This window comes from Gymnoscopelus braueri (assembly GCF_963280865.1).
Source record: "Gymnoscopelus braueri genome assembly, chromosome: 9".
Classification (NCBI taxonomy): Eukaryota; Metazoa; Chordata; class Actinopteri; order Myctophiformes; family Myctophidae; genus Gymnoscopelus; species Gymnoscopelus braueri.
Window position 1 is genome coordinate 10,381,573 of NC_137610.1, and position 17,208 is coordinate 10,398,780.

General features: G+C 41.0%; 1 protein-coding gene across 2 annotated transcripts; it reads left to right on the forward strand.

Annotated features, from left to right (window-relative positions):
- The first annotated feature begins 777 nt into the window (after nt 1-777).
- islr2 (immunoglobulin superfamily containing leucine-rich repeat 2) lies at nt 778-17,174 on the forward strand. 2 transcript variants are annotated; one of them, XM_080437686.1, is made up of 2 exons: nt 778-1,032; nt 13,677-17,174. In XM_080437686.1, exons 1-2 carry the CDS (start codon nt 985-987, stop codon nt 15,849-15,851), a joined length of 2,223 nt encoding a protein of 740 aa, XP_080293812.1. In that variant the 5' UTR covers nt 778-984; the 3' UTR covers nt 15,852-17,174. The 2 variants fall into 2 exon arrangements, with proteins under 2 accessions (XP_080293812.1, XP_080293813.1); XM_080437687.1 differs by lacking the exon at nt 778-1,032 and adding an exon at nt 12,289-12,390.
- The last annotated feature ends 34 nt before the right edge of the window (nt 17,175-17,208 follow it).

The following is a 17,208-nucleotide window of genomic DNA, read 5'->3' on the forward strand; positions in this document are numbered from 1 at the left end:
AGTGTCCTGGCCTTTCTCCCTGTCGGTGTGTCTCGCTGTCTACCTTCCACCTGCCCTTATTTTTGACAGGATGTCTGTTAGTTGATTTCTCTCTGTCCGATTGTGTGTGTGTCTCCATGACTGCCTGTTACTGTACTTGCTCTGCCTCTCCCGGCCTGTTCCGCACAGTTCGGTGTTCCAGCCATGTTGAGTCCCGTGCTCTCCTGCCCTGCCCAATCCAGCCCAGTGTCCCTGTCCCTGTCCTGTTCTGTCTAGTGCTTTCATTATGTCCAGTGTTCTAGTCTTGTGCCCAATTACTATCCGATTCTCTGAAGTGTTCCTGTCCAGTCCTTCATTCCTGTCTTGTTCTGTCCAGTGTTCCAGTCCTGTTCCAAACAGAACAGTATTCCAGTCCTGTCATGAACCCCCGTCCATCCCAATCTTGGACTGGACAGTGGACAATCTTGTCCAGCCCTGTCCTATTATGGTGCTTTTACACTGCATCATGGCACTCTTAACCCTTGCCACTCAGATACTGTACTGAACAACAATGAACATCTGCGACCATGGCAAAAGTCAGTGTAGTGGTAAATACTTATATAAAAGAGAAATATAGACAGGTTGAAATCCTATGATACAGTCAGGACTCAGGAGGCCTCCAGATGACCTCCAGATGTTTCTACTAGCAACACTCAGAGCGTCTGCAAAGGCAGTGGAAAGTTCTAGAAGCAGGGTTTTTACCGTAAGTTCCCAGAAATTAGAAGATCAACATGTTATTGTGTTGTTGCACAAGAAAAATTGCAACATCGGGTCCTATAAATGTGAGCAGAGGGTTATATTGAGGGGTTCTGCGAGAGAGTCGGAGGATGAGAGGGAGGTGGTAGTTGAACTATGAGGGCTGCGAAGCTGACTGCCTGCTAACTGCTATGCTGTGACATGCCGGCACACAAATAAAGAGAATTATGATTGAAGATCTGCCTGGACTAAGTGTCTTTCCATCTATCCATGCACCTGGTGATACAATATCCTAGTCTACAGATATCCCCTTCATCAGTAAGTAAAGAATAGCTATGTTCCCAAAACTGCACTTTTTGGCTGACATGATGTTTTGCTCATCTATTTTGTTTGTTTTTGAGTGGTGCTAGCCACTCCAAGGACTGACTTTGTGTGTATGTCTGTCTGTCCGTCCGTCCATATGTTTGCAGACGGCCTCAACATGTTTGTGTCTGGCCTCAACAGCTGCAGCTGATTGCAACACAAAGATGCAACCAGTTACACTAATTATACACAAATAGGAGTGCAACACACACACACACACACACACACACACACACACACACTCACACACTTTAATGTCATCAAAGTCTGTAAAAAGTAACTCATTTAAGTCAAAGCACTTGAAAGTTACTAAATTGAGTAAAAATACTTGCGCACGCACATTCGCACGTGCGCACACACACACACACACACATACTAAAACGACCGATCTACAATTTGAGTAAACATACTTTAAGTACTTAAAAGTAACTTAAAGGTAGGGTAAGTGATATTTTTTGGTTAAAACAAAAAGTATTTTGTTAAAAGGTTAAAATACTATATTCTGATAGTTCAGTCAGATAACTCACGAATATTTTGAATCAATATTTATTTGAATGTGAATACAAGTGTGATATAATAATTTATCTTGGCGTTCAGGCTCTGCAACCTAATTTTCTCCCTGCTCAACATAATCATACAGCCATCATTACCATTAAGAGCAGGGAGATAGATAACATAACATAACATCCCCCATGGGGAACAGAACCAATAGCAGAGCCCACTGGTGGTGCTGGGGTGGTGGTGGGAGAAACAGTTGCATACCAACAGACCAGGGGACAAATGACAGCAGAATGAACAGAGACTTGAGGTGAGCTTAAATAACCCGCTGATTGGTCAGCTGATGTCACGTCAGCTATGACGTATGGTCTGAGAAATAGTATTGTAGTAAGCGCCGTAAGCGCCTGCATAACCGCAGTGTGTAACCTCTCGAGTGTATACTGCCTGAACTAACTCGCAGGCTACGTATCATTTCAGTCAGATAACTCACGAATATTTTGAATCAATATTTATTTGAATGTGAATACAAGTGTGATATAATAATTTATCTTGGCGTTCAGGCTCTGCAACCTAATTTTCTCCCTGCTCAACATAATCATACAGCCATCATTACCATTAAGAGCAGGGAGATAGATAACATAACATAACATCCCCCAACACGCGGAACCAAGAACGCCCTACGGTGAACGCTCACCGATTCATCCAAGCAGATATCCCACTAGACTCCTTCAGGAGACAGTGACGAATATGCCGCTAGCAATTCTGGATCATGCTAGGATATTCTAACATTATGTGATCTTGAATGTGAAGCCATGGCTACGCTTGCCGTAAGCCTTATTCTATATGATAGGAAAACTATGTGTGGGGTGAATTCTCAAACCCATACCAATTGACCAAGCTGATATCCCATCCACCACAGACCAGCGTCTGGGATCAGCGAGGACATACTAACTTTATGTGAACTAAAACTATGTGTGGGGTGAATTCTCAAACCCATACCAATTGACCAAGCTGATATCCCATCCACCACAGACCAGCGTCTGGGATCGGCTAGGACATACTAACTTTATGTGAACTAAAAGGCCTTAGCTGCCATGCACAGGCAGCACTTAACCATTCCTCTAATAGCCACATAGAGGAATATACTACATAAACTTAACATGCCTAGTGTTAAGAGTTGATGCCCCCAACCGCATCCTACTGATGCCCCCAACCGCATCAACTCTTATGCAAGCCAACTGCATCACCGTGATGCTATACCAACCGCATCAACCTGATGCACGCATCAACCATGATGCAATGAAAACGCTGATAGACATTGCTACCATTCACCGATCTAATAATCCATTATTTATTTGAATGTGAATACAAGTGTGATATAATAATTTATCTTGGCGTTCAGGCTCTGCAACCTAATTTTCTCCCTGCTCAACATAATCATACAGCCATCATTAACCATTAAGAGCAGGGAGATAGATAACATAACATAACATCCCCCAACATGCGGAACCAAGAACGCCCTACGGTGAACGCTCACCGATTCATCCAAGCAGATATCCCACTAGACTCCTTCAGGAGACAGTGACGAATATGCCGCTAGCAATTCTGGATCATGCTAGGATATTCTAACATTATGTGATCTTGAATGTGAAGCCATGGCTACGCTTGCCGTAAGCCTTATTCTATATGATAGGAAAACTATGTGTGGGGTGAATTCTCAAACCCATACCAATTGACCAAGCTGATATCCCATCCACCACAGACCAGCGTCTGGGATCAGCGAGGACATACTAACTTTATGTGAACTAAAAGGCCTTAGCTGCCATGCACAGGCAGCACTTAACCATTCCTCTAATAGCCACATAGAAGAATATACTACATAAACTTAACATGCCTAGTGTTAAGAGTTGATGCCCCCAACCGCATCCTACTGATGCCCCCAACCGCATCAACTCTTATGCAAGCCGACTGCATCACCGTGATGCACGCATCAACCATGATGCAATAAACCCATGAGAACGCTGATAGACCTTGCTGACCTTGCTACCATTCACCATTCTAATAATACCATTATAAAGCGCCATCTACAGAACTATTTTACATGAATTCTGAGATAAACTACCATGAACTCCACCAGCAACCACCAGATATGCATAATAACAGTATTTTACAACACACTTGCACTCATTAGATTCTGAGCTAAATGATCTCCCCGGTTTAAGCGCACATATCGTTCATAAGCAGCTGAGGACCACCGGCCCAGTGATTTTAAGGTGGTGACAGCACTTTCATGGCTGCAGTAGTGACCGCTCCGATGCGAAGGGAGTGAGGAGAGTAGAGTTCTGGAGACAGCCCGCAGTACTGGCACAGTGTTTTTAGCTTTTCAGCAACCAGATCTCGTCATAGGTTTGCCACCGGGGATGAGAAACAGGGGATCATGAGGATGATGCCGGGCTCGGCATTGCAGGTAGACAGACATAGAAGAAAAGGGGCAAAACGGAATTAGACTTAGCTATGATAACAGGTACTCCTTTTTTAAATGTATCAGATTATTATTATTATTATTATTATTTTTATTTTTTTTAAGAGTAAATAAATGATCTTCAAAAGTTAAATCAGAAATTGAGAGATCATGCTGAGATCAAAAGAGAGAGACCGAGTGGTGAATTCCCCACAACTTAAGAAACCATAAAAAGCGGTGATTCTTTTTTTTTTTTTTTTTTTTTCCCACCAACTGGTGCACCAAATTAATCGTAAGAGGCAATCTTTTATCTTCCCTTGAGGTTGCTCTTTTTTGAGCCCGTTGAGCAGCAGGCGAACGGAAGGATGACTGAGAAGACTGCATGATGAAGGGTCCAGGCATCGCAAATGAAATTGAACGCCAGCTAACATAGCCCACATGAGCCCATTTATCCTGTTGCATAAATTTACTCCTGAAAGCTTGACACACATAGCATGACATCAATTGTCAACCGGCTTTTCATAGTAGCATTACATCCGGGGATCTGGAACATATGTTGATCCCGAGATAAGACATGAGTGCCCTCATGAATTGATCCCCTCCCCGCCCTGAGAGCATGAATTCCCTCTGCTGGACTGGCTGCATTCGCAATTAGCAGTTATAACCATTTCAAAATCACAATGACCATTTAGATAGCTGCTATTGCTAAAGATAAAAGAAGAGCCTTTGCTTTCCTTCAGAGCGTTTCAAGATTACTTAAGAAACCCCAGCAACCTACCAACCTGTTATCCAAGGTGTATTCAGCAAATGTAAATCACCTTTAACTAATCCTTACTTTTAAAGCAAGTTTAGCTTAATTAGCTTTGCAATACAAGAGCATAGGCAACGTAGAATGCAACAAGTACATCTAAACAGCATTGCGAGCCAACACAATATAAACCTACTATAATTTACATGATTGCAGATAAATGAAAACAGAAGCAGTGTGAATTCAGCAATGAATAACCCTTTACAATGACATGGTTAGCTAAAAATGAAGTAACATGCAAATACTTCAGTGCACTAATGAATCCGCTCCCTGCATCTAAGCCATAATAGTAATACGGATAGGAATTGAAGCAGCAGAGAATCAGATTAACCTTTGTTTGCCCTCTAAATGGCACCCCCTGGAGGACAACCCACACCAATTGAAGCAATCGCCCCATTTCTCAAGACTTCGAATCCACCATGAAGTAATTATCTATTTAAACATCTGCAAACTAATCCACCCACATAATAGTTACCTGAACTTGAGCGATAAATTAAGTGAATAGAACAGAAATAACAGCTTCACTGAGTGGATTATATTAACTTGAATATCCATGATAGTTGTGTACCTATTTAACATGACAGTTACACTGCCACACTGCCATAATGCCTGCACATGACCAGTTAAGAAAGAAACACCCTTGCCCTTTCACCTTATTCTCACACGGTAGCATTGAACTGATCTGACCATGATATGACTGTGTCAGTTGCATAGACTTCAATACCCAAGATGCATTGCTGTATTGAATGAGACTTCCTGATTACTCCCAAGGAGTAGTCACTTGACACCACCACGCCGTGTTGCCAGATTGTAAGAGAAACAAGCGCCAAGTCTATAAAAACAAGTCGCACCATGATTACATATGAATCTGGGGTTCCTTCACATGAACCCTGTTTAGTAATCATATTTGCTAGTGACTTAACAGAACACAATCCCAAAGTCGCTTATAATAAGCAGACATGGCAACACTGATTTGATACACATGCTGCTTTTTCCTTTCCTGGCTTGAGTACATGTCTGAATTTGACTTCTTGTCTTAAATCATGCCCCGTTGCACACAGATTGTCTACTACAGCCTTGATAAGTATAAACATATAATAAAAACATTTGTGCTAGCAGAGCATTACAACTGTTGGAAGCTCTGCTTGAAGCTTCAGAGCCAACTAGATGGTACTGCACCATGTATTGTGGGTATTCCCATAGTTAAGAGTGCCTCAGCAGAACAGCATTAGAACTTAGAAGCATTACTTATTTTGGAAAAAGATCAACTTTCAGCCCAAATTAGCTCCATATACTTCTATACCTAAAGCAATAAAAATGCTAAAATAGCCAAGTTTCATTACCTGATGAAAGCTCTTTAAACCACTGGAATGTTTTCTGCTGGGAATAAAAGGGAGTAGCCTACATGGGAAGCAAGGCTGCTGTGTTAACTTTGCAGTGCTGTACAACAAATCAAAGCTTTTACATGGCAGCAAGCATGCTATGTTAGCTTTATAACAAACAATTGAAGCTTTCCACATGGGAAGCAAGCATGCCATGTAGTGCTGTATAACAAACAAAGCTTCTAAACACGTGGCAGCAAGCATACTATGTTAGCTTTAAGCTACAAAAATTCAACTTCCATGAGGTAAAAAGTAGCCTACAACCAAATCAAGCTTCTACTGTCTGGCAGCAAGCATGCTGTATTAGCTTTGTGCTACAACAATTCCAAACTCCTACATGACAGCAAGCATGCTATTAGCTTAAGCTATGAGCACATTAGTGTTTAGCAGAAATAATAGAAGAAGCATTGCTGCTGTAGCAGTGGTAAAAGTCAGCATCATTAGCAGACTCATCTCATCTAACACCAAAAGAGCAGCACACAAGCAGTAAATAAGCAGCAGAAGAAGCTCGCAGCAGCTAGCAAAATGCATTGGTTCAGCAACCAGCAGAAACAGTTGCATACCAACAGACCAGGGGACAAATGACAGCAGAATGAACAGAGACTTGAGGTGAGCTTAAATAACCCGCTGATTGGTCAGCTGATGTCACGTCAGCTATGACGTATGGTCTGAGAAATAGTATTGTAGTAAGCGCCGTAAGCGCCTGCATAACCGCAGTGTGTAACCTCTCGAGTGTATACTGCCTGAACTAACTCGCAGGCTACGTATCATTAATCATTGCTAGAGTGTTTTTTCAGTAACAGATGTGTCCGTGAGTCTCCAGCTCTTTAATAAACAGAAAATACATTTTTCGGTAGGTCAAAAATCTCAGCCAATCAGGAGAAAGTACCCATTTTTAAGCTTAATTTGTATAGTGTTCCAGTTCCAATTTTTTCTGCTCATTTCTTAGTGTCATCACTTCCAATTTCACTTGTTTAATCTGTATCCTGATTGAGTTCTCTGTCCTGGTTGGATAAAATTGGAAATGAAACTGAAACGAAAATGCATTTTCTGTTTAATAAAGAGGTGGAGAGACAAGGAGACTACTAATACTGAACAAACACTCTATAGCAATGAGTACTATCAGAATATAGAGCTATTTAACAATTATTTTAACCAACGCAAATCACTTACCCTACCTTTAAGTGAGTTACAATATTTAAAAGATGTTTCTGCCAATATAAAGTTATTTGTAATAATAGCTTAATGAAATGAACTCATGAAAGGCACCACTCTCTTCACACTGGGTGTGATTTTTTAATGCTGAGAAATATTTGTCATTATAAGCTTACAATAGATGGCCTTGATTTTTATTTTAAATTCATGAGCTTCCTGTTAAGTCATTTCTTATCTGACTGAATCAAGTTGACCACTAAAACATTGCAGGTTGAGAATAGCACTGTAAAGATCTTTAACTTAATCTGGTGTAATCCTAGATTGAGTTACCTAACACTGTCATAATATGGCTTTGCACAAGCAGCAAAGTTTCAACATCTAGATTAAAAAACTATTGGTGAGTGACTTTAGTGCAACTACCGATTTAGACAAATATAGTGGTGATTCAGTTCATCACAAATATTGGGTTCCTGTGAGATTTTCAGGAAAGAGCTTTGATTGATTGAATACTTTATTAACAGTTTGCAAAAAGTACAGAGGTACAGTTGTACTAAAAGTGACACAAAAAACCATGAGGGCTTGTTTCCATTGTGGTCCATTTTCCTCACCAACTATACTGTATGTGACTCATAGGCTGCTTCTCAATGTGATCCATAACTGTAATTATTAACAACTTGGAATGAAACTGAATAGATTTTCCACCAGAACATCTAGCTCAATGTAATAAATTATATGAGAAAATAACAGGTCTATATGACACACCGGGGTAGTTAAGTTCATTGGTCATGTTTCTAGTTTACTGCAAGCTTCTTTTCTCTCAGATATATAAATAGTACTGATGCACTCGGATACACTCTCACGTGTATTACCAAATTATTACTTTTTTTGGTTTCTCCTGGTTTCTCTCCTGGTTTCTCCTGATAGCAGCAAAATGCAGTTTTATAACACATTTGGCTCCCAGTTGGTTTTGGTTACAATAAAGCCACATACTGTAGTGATAAAGTTTGCTATGTGTTAATTATGTGCATATGCTCCTCTGGTCCCTCAGCACGGCAAGGCATGATATAGTGAACACATCACCAAAGTATGCCTTGACCTCCAGCCGCATCATACCAGCTCATCTATTGAGTGAAATGGAGGCTGAGTCAACCTTAAGCTAGTGTAAAGCGATATGGGTTATGTGTATAATTGGCCTCCGCCTGCTAAGATGGTTAACAGTTGCCTAGTTGTTCAGTCAGTGACAGGAATCGATGATTCATGTGTGGTCATGCTTACTCCTCATGAGTCATTTGCAGCAGTGACCCACCCAGGTCAGGCAAGTCCGAGTGAAATTAGACCCAAGCTCTATGTCCATTCAACATCAGATCTAAAGAATGTCATTGATCTCACCCTGTGGTTAACATATTATACCCCCACCATTATGGTCTTCTTTTTTCCCTTCAAAAGGCATTGCTTTGGGAATTTCAGTAACCACTTCCTCACTATCAGCAGCACTGAGAAGTAAAGACTTGATGGCACCACCACTGCATAGTTTACAATCTTGGCTCTGAACCCATTAGACCATACGATTCTTGTCTGCACATGTGCAACACTAAGGTTTTGTTTTTGCAGTAGTTCTAGTACACAGGCACATGTTTCCTGTTCGTTTCCCGTGTGCTTTTAACTTCTACTTTGAAAGGAAAGAACGCTGGAAGCAACCCAAAACATTCATTACTGAAACAAAACCCCGAACCGGTTTTGTTCTTGACTGCTTTAATATTGAATAGGATAGGATAGGATGACGTCTATTGATCCCCAACGGTGAAACTGCTTTGCCATCATAGACAAAGACGACATTTAATATACACAACAAAGACCACCAGGCAGACTCATTGAAAGATAGGAACATAGTTCCATTGCAACAATAAGTCAAGTTCTATAAATGTACAAACATACAAATAAAATGCCATGTGCAACCACATGGCACCGGCGGGAATTGATCCAGGACCTTCTAGCTGTGAGGCGACAGCACTACCGACTGCGCCACCGTGTCTCCTTCAAATGAACTTTGACCTGTAAACTAGGCACCTAAAGTTGCTGCAGTAAAAGTAAAAGTATCAATACTGCAATGTAGAAATACAAAACAATTACTTGAGTAAAAGTACAAAAGTATTGGTTTAAAAATGTTCACAAGTTTTCAAATGGATAAAATCTTTTGAAAATAGCAGATCTACAAGCACACAATGCGTCGGGTGGAGGAGCCTAGAGGAGTTCTGAGCTTCTGTATCTTTAATAGTGAGGAGCAGCAGTGGAAAAAGTACTAAAAACCTTTTACTTAAGTAAAAGTATCAATCCTGCAATGTAGAAGTACTCTGTTACAAGTAAAAGTCCGGAATTAAAATTTTACTTGAGTGAAAGTACAAAAGTATTGGTATCAAAATGTACTTAAAGTACCAAAAGTAAAAGTACTCATTGTGCAAAATGTCCCATTTCACAAGTTTTCAAATGTATAAAATTGGAAATAGCAGATCTACGTCGCATTGCAACACATTGTGAGCTTGTAAATTGGCTATTTTCAAATGGCCGAAATGTATATAGGGCTGAAGTGGTTACTGCATGTTATGTTTTTAAATTAGAAATACTCCAGTAAAGTAAAAAAATACCTTAAAATTGTACTTAAGTACAGTACTTGAGTAAATGTACTTAGTTACTTTACACCACTGCTGAGTACCATACAGATTGCATTGATCTTGGTCATTATAATATGGCTATGCCCGTGTAATCAGTCACAGTGTAATTACATGCTATGTACTCTAGGTGTCACTCTCATCCAATGAGAGAGAGAGAGAGAGAGAGAGAGAGAGAGAGAGAGAGAGAGAGAGAGAGGAGAGAGAGAGAGAGAGAGAGAGAGAGAGAGAGAGAGAGAGAAGAGAGAGAGAGAGAGAGAGAGAGAGAGAGAGAGAGAGAGAGAGAGAGAGAGAGAGAGAGAGAGAGAGAGAGAGAGAGAGAGAGAAGAGAGAGAGAGAGAGAGAGAGAGAGAGAGAGAGAGAGAGAGCATTTCAATAGAGAGCATTTCAATGTTGTATTGGTTTATTAGTGTTACTAATGTTGCAATGTTGGCTCTGCACATATATTTATTCTAGTAGGCCTAGTTGTTCATGAAATTGTGTATGTCGGCCTACCAGATGATGGCAGTATTTCAACAGGAGATTGTGGATAATATTAGCTTAAAGCTCCCTTGGTTCCAACTTCAACACAACAGCCTAGGTTAATTTGTCTTTTTATAAATACATATTATTAATGACAGAGTAAAAAACATAATGAAAAAATAAACAAAGAAAGACCTACATGGATTGATTAGGCCTATAGTTTATGAAAGTTTGTCTAGGATAGTTAAATGAAATGACTGACAAGTCATTTCTTTTCTTAAATAATGTGTCCTCTGCTCCTTGCAGTTTATCCTGGTAATGATTAATCCAAGATTCTAAGCCCTTCTCAATCGTAGTCTGAAGCACAATAACCAAATCTCATCCAATTTCGTTGCACTATAGAATTATGTCAAATTTCATCTCACGGGTTCCACTTCATTTAGCTTATGGCTATTTGCAGGTCTTTGTGCATCAAAGGTGAATAATGCACCACAACAGTTTGATCTATAGCTGATAACAGACTAATTCTCCCAGAAACTTAAAATCTTTGCCATATCATATGGCGTTGGAAAACTCTTGTTCGGATGGATCCACTATAGGCTAGACCAGTGGTTGTCAACCAGTGGTCCGGGGACCACCAGTGGTCCTTGGGAGGGTACCAGGGGGTCCCCAGCCAAATTAGTTAACATAGCATCACAATCGTTTCAACCACGTAGCTTTGGCTATTCAAAAATAGCAGATCTACAAGCTCATAGTACGGCAGTGCCCACTATGAGCTTGTAGATCTGCTATTTTTGAAAAATCTTGTGTGCATATCTTATATTTTTAAAGCGAACATTTTTAACTCAAATCTTTGCTTCTGGGGGTCCCTGGCACAACATTTTCAGATGGGGGTCCGCAGCCAAATGTTTAGGGGTCCTTGGCATGAAAAAGGTTGAAAACCACTGGGCTAGACAACAAAGACAATATTATGTTTGCTTTAAAGCTCCCAAAAACGAATGAGATCAAAGATTGGACGTAGCGACAATGTAATAAATAAAACACCATGGTTGTGAATTATGAATTTTCATTGAGGGGTGAAGGAGCCTAGAGGAGGCCTGAGCTTCTGTATCTTTAATAATGCGGAGCAGTGGTGGAAAAAGTACTCACATATTTTTTTTTACTAAAGTAAAAGTATAAATACTGCAATGTAGAAGTACTCTGTTACAAGTAAAAGTCCGGAATTAAAAATGTACTTGAGTGAAAGTACAAAAGTATTGGTATCAAAATGTACTTGAGCTAATGAGCTTGTAGATTGGCTATTTTCAAATGGCCGAAATGTATAGGGCTGAAGTGGTTAATGTATGTTTTGTAATAATAGTCAAAATCTACGAAGTAACTAGTAACTAAGTTGTCAAATAATTGTAGTGGAGTGAAAAGTACAGTATTTGCCTCTGAGATGTAGTGGAGTAGAAGTAAAAGTATTGAAAATAGGAAATACTCCAGTAAAGTCCAAACACCTCAAAATTGTACTTAAGTACAGTACTTGAGTAAATGTACTTAGTTACTTTACACCACTGGTGAGGAGTGAGAGATGGGGAGAGGCTGCGCGTGCACGACCCCTCCACTCTCAGCTCAGGCAGACGCGTGAACGCGCAGTGGATGGAGAGACAGGAAAAGAGGCGTCGGATTCATGCACAGTTTTACCCCGGAGAAAAATGTCTCCTCCACCGCCCATCACCATCAAAAGTCATGTAAAAGGATTGAAATTATTCGAGGACATAATCTTTTTCGACCACTAAGCAACTTAAACTTTATTTCAGACGACTTGTGCCCCAAGAGAGTGATTTTCTTAAACGATAGCCTAAACCGTCGGGATTGGAAATTGACATATTTGGACAGGTAAGACAATTCAATAAAGTAGGTAATTATTATGGAGTTATGTTTATGACAACCTATAAGTCTGTAATCACCCAGATCAGCTTCGATGAATTGAATACACAGGACCCCAATGGAAACGAGCCATATAGTGCTTTCTTGGGTTTAATCCTATTTTAGCATCCCTTTGTATAGAACTGTACTTTTCTGTGCTTTATTTTGCAAACTGCTAAATAAAGTATTCAATCAACCAATCAAAAGCTTTGGAGGGGGGTAAAAACTAAATTTAGTCTCAATTTAGAAAGGTCTATAGCCTAATAGGCTCAGAAGAAAAATAAATAATCAAATTGTTTACTACGTGTTAAGCTGAGCTCTATTGAAATTTGATTACGTGAAATATCACTTAAATTTAACGATACATAGTTTTTGTACCAGCAAACCCGGCGGTTTCAGCACCTCGGACAGCGTCCGAGGGTCCGCGCTGCAGGCAACAAGCGCACCAAGACCACTTTAGAACGGCTAACTCTAAATCAGTGGTTTTCAACCCTTTTCATAATCAAGGTCCATTATTTATTTGGCATCTGAACCACGGATTCATCACCATTAGATGAGCTTTTGCCTCTCAGACCCAAGACAAGAATATTTTGTTATCGTTGGATAAGATTTTGTCCACAATTCCATGCTGTAGGCTATCGATGTGGTACCATAGGAGAGATAACAGGCACACGTAGGATCAAAATAACAATTCTTCTACATCCTCTAATTGTGTAGCGTAAAATGAAACCAAGCGTAAAATGAGGGGTTTCATTTTACACTCTCAAGAGTTAAACAAGGACCACTGGTGGTCCCCGGACCACTGGTTTAGAACCACTGGTCTAAATGATAGCCTATTTCTGTATTTCCGCACTTGCAAACTCATTAAAGCCTGTCATAATAGTCATGATATATATATATATATATATATATATGTCATAAGCAGCAAAGCCACAAAACATTGTCAATTCGGCATTCATTTCAAATATAGCCTATCATGGGACACTTAAATTCAAATCGCTTGATAGGCAATAACAACAACAGTTGTCTTCATGTTGCAGTAGACAGTTTTTTATTGTAGGCTCATTTGTAACATCATGTTGCATCAAACTGTAGAATATTCATAAGACAGGCACCACTACTATACTGCTGCTACTACTTGCTGTTAAACATGTCCTCACTGTTAGATATTTCCATTGCCAGAGTTCACATTTCATAGTACATTGAACATTATAGACTATATGAACCTCTAACTTTGTGTTGCGATTGTGTTTCAGGTGCTGAAAATGGCGTCAAGGATTCTGCAGCTCCTTGCCTTATGGACTACTGTGGTTGGCATCGTCCATTGCTGCCCCAAGCTATGTAGCTGCCTGGATAAATATTCCCACCAGTTTGCCGACTGTGCTTACAAAGACCTGCTAGAGGTACCTGCGGGCCTCCCTTCCAACGTGACAACCCTCAGTCTCTCTGCCAATAAGATCAAATTACTAAAAGCCAATTGCTTCAGCAATGTCACCCAGGTGACTTCTCTCTGGCTGGCCCACAATGAGATAGTCACCATAGAGACGGACACCTTGGCTCCACTGGTCCAGCTGCGCAATCTGGATCTGAGCTACAACAAGATAGTCGATTTTCCATGGGAGGACCTGTACAATCTCACAGCCCTGCAGCTCCTAAAAATGAATAACAATGAAATGACTAACCTGCCCAAAGATGCCTTTTCCTCTCTCAAAGACCTCAGGTCCCTGCGCATCAACAACAATAAGTTCATCATCATTGTGCAGGGCACATTTAATCCCCTCTCTTCCATGTCCCACCTTCAGATATTTAACAATCCATTCACCTGCTCCTGCAACCTTCAATGGCTGAGAGATTGGATTACTACAACCAAGATTTCTGTTCCTGAGCAGGAATCCATTCTGTGTGAGGCCCCAGAACAGCTGAAAGGGGCCATGGTTACCAAGACTAGACTGGAATGCAAGGCTCCTGTTGCCACTATAACTTACCAGCCCAACATTGAGAACACTGAGATCTATGAGGGATCCATGGTCACATTAAACTGCGAGACTAACGGAGAGCCGAAACCTGAAGTCACCTGGGCGGTCAATACAGGAAATGAAAAGTTTCAGTTCACCTTGCCTTTTATTACTGAGAGTAGTGATTTACCCATCAATGATAAAACCACCAATGGTCGATTCCTCGTCTTTCAAAATGGCACCCTAATTATTCCTCGTGTGAGTAAAAAGGAAGATGGAAATTATAGCTGCTCTGCAGTCAATGAAGTAGGGAGGGCAAACAGTAGTGTTAAAGTAGCATTGGCTGGTACCCAGAAACATGCCACCAACTCAATGCTTGATACTGCAGCGATTAACCCATCAGTTGACAAATCTGACATTACCCCATCAGTTCACAAGCCTGTGGGGCCCAAAACCTCCAAAAACAATGTAATTAACTGGCCCAAGTCTGAAGACAAGCTCAAGACCAGTCCAACTGCTCCACTGGGCAAACACGATGCCTCAGGCCAGGCCGGTGACGGGGCAGAGAACTCACCCAGCAGCTGTGGCGTCAATGATGGAAATGAATACATCTCCAACCACGCATTTAACCAGAGCGAGAGCAACCTCAAGCAGTACACATTTGACTTTGGTGTCATTGCACTGGAGGTGTCAGAAACAGAGGCTAAAGTGCAGCTCAATCCGCTCAAGCTTCCGAGTAGCAAGGAAAACCTCCACATCAGTAATACGCAAAACCAACAAAACCTGGAAACGGTGTACAAGGAGCTGTTCAAGTTAATACAGACTACGCCCAAAAAAGCACCCATAGATATGTTATATCTCTGTGTCGACACAGGCAATGGACACTCCAGGGTGCAGTGGTCCAAGATAGAAGAGGGAGTGAATGCCTATCGCTTTCATGGTCTGCATCCTGGTACCAATTACACTCTCTGTTTCACCTATGGGGGGCAGGATTGCCAAGTCCAAGTTGTCTTCACAACCAGAAAGAAAATCCCCTCTCTGCTGATTATCGTGGTCGTCAGCACTTTCTTGCTGGCTTTGGCCACCGTTCCCTTGCTCGGGGCCACCTGCTGCCATTTGTTATACAAGTATCAGGGAAAGACATACAAGCTGTTTATGAAGGCTCAGAATCCAGATCAGATGGAGAAACAAATGACCGGGGACTTTGATCCCAGGGCGTCCTTTGTGGAGTCTGAGAAGACTTTCAATCCCAGCGAGCTCGGCGAGGAGGGGGAGGGACGGGTCGACGGAGACGATGAGGAGGAGGGAGAGACGGAGGGCAGCGTTGAAACAGAAGCCATCCCCAGTTCTTCATCGAAAACCAACCAGGAGGAGTTCGAGATGGGCTCAGAGTACAGCGACAGATTACCACTGGGAGCCGAGGCGGTGAACATATCCGAAGAGATCAACGGCAACTACAAGCAGCCAAGTCGCTGAACCGTTTGTTTGACGTCGGCGTGGATATCGTTAATTGTATAATACTTTTAAATAGCCAACATTTCTCATTACTACACGTTAAAAGGTATTCCTGCGAAAATGTTGCCTCAGAAGGTAGCCTGTACTCCGGGCAATGCCTGGGATTCGGAAATGTTCCTTGTGGTAGACATGTTAGATCAAAACTGGTGACATTCCTCAAGATGTAGCCTTATTTACCGCAAGCACAGATTTCTACGTTTTATCAGACCTCAAAACAACCGTTTAAGCACGTTTGTACATTTTTATCAAACCCTCAAAATACCAACTTAAGCACAGGTTTCTACGTTGTTGTTTTTTAACCTGTTGTGCAGGTCTTGGCAATGGTTAATATAACATCATGTCCGTTTCAGGAGGCTGTGGTGCTGGACAGCGCACTGAGCCTCGACCTGCGTTGTCGGTCCATTCCCCGTGTCCCGTAGGCGAGTACGCCAGTGGTTCCCAAACACCGGGTCGGGACCCATTTGTGGGTCGCGGCTCCATTTTTAAGGGTCACGAGTAAATGTCAAAACATTAAACACATTTTTAAAAAATACACTGAATTAAAAAACAAATCAAAGATTTTTCCAAAGAATGTCATGAATAAAAAAAAAAATCCATAAATTAGAAAACAAATGCTTAAAAAGTATACGGTGAAAATAGCCGATCCACAAGCTCACATGATGCTTCCATTGTGAGCTTGTATATCTGCTATTTTCACTAGTCTGGGTAGCAAACGTCTAATTTCTCTTTCGGGTATATTGAGCTACAAAGTTTGGGAACCACTGCCTTCGGATACGGCCCGTATCCGAAGAAAGAAAGAAAAGAAAGACACACTTTTACTGTTGTTTAACGGAATGTGTTGTGCCTGTGCTTTGAGGAATACCAGGTCCATTTATTACCAGATCGTTGTTAAATGTAAATGTAGGGCTTTAAAATGTGTGACTTTAACCTCTCAGCTCAACGGGTGCTTGCTATAATAGGCCCAGGCCTATACTTTCGCTTTTTACAATTATTCTGAAAGTGTCTTTCTCTTTCAGAGATTTGTCCATGGCATGTCACATTTCCATGTGGTTTATTAGTGTAGTCTTTAGATATTAATATGTGATGTAGCTTATAGCCTATGCCATGTGGATTGTTTTTCTTTCTTTCTTTCTTTTTTTACTAAAAGTAAAAAGTCTATGATGAAGCAAGAAAGGCTTCACCGTCCTGTAATTTTATGTATAGTCAGTTTTTGTGATCAACTGAACGTGAGCTTTCAAGATTTTTTATATAATTTTATGTACGTGGAATTAATAAAACAACTAAAGGTGAAGTTTTTATTTCCCATTGTTCATCATCG

Bases quoted from the DNA above. Each gene is read 5' to 3' on its own strand.
- islr2 (XM_080437686.1), top strand. From the start codon at position 985: ATGCACCTGGTGATACAATATCCTAGTCTACAGATATCCCCTTCATCA. The intron at 1,033-13,676 runs GTAAGTAAAGAA...ATTGTGTTTCAG, and splicing joins TACAGATATCCCCTTCATCA to GTGCTGAAAATGGCGTCAAG.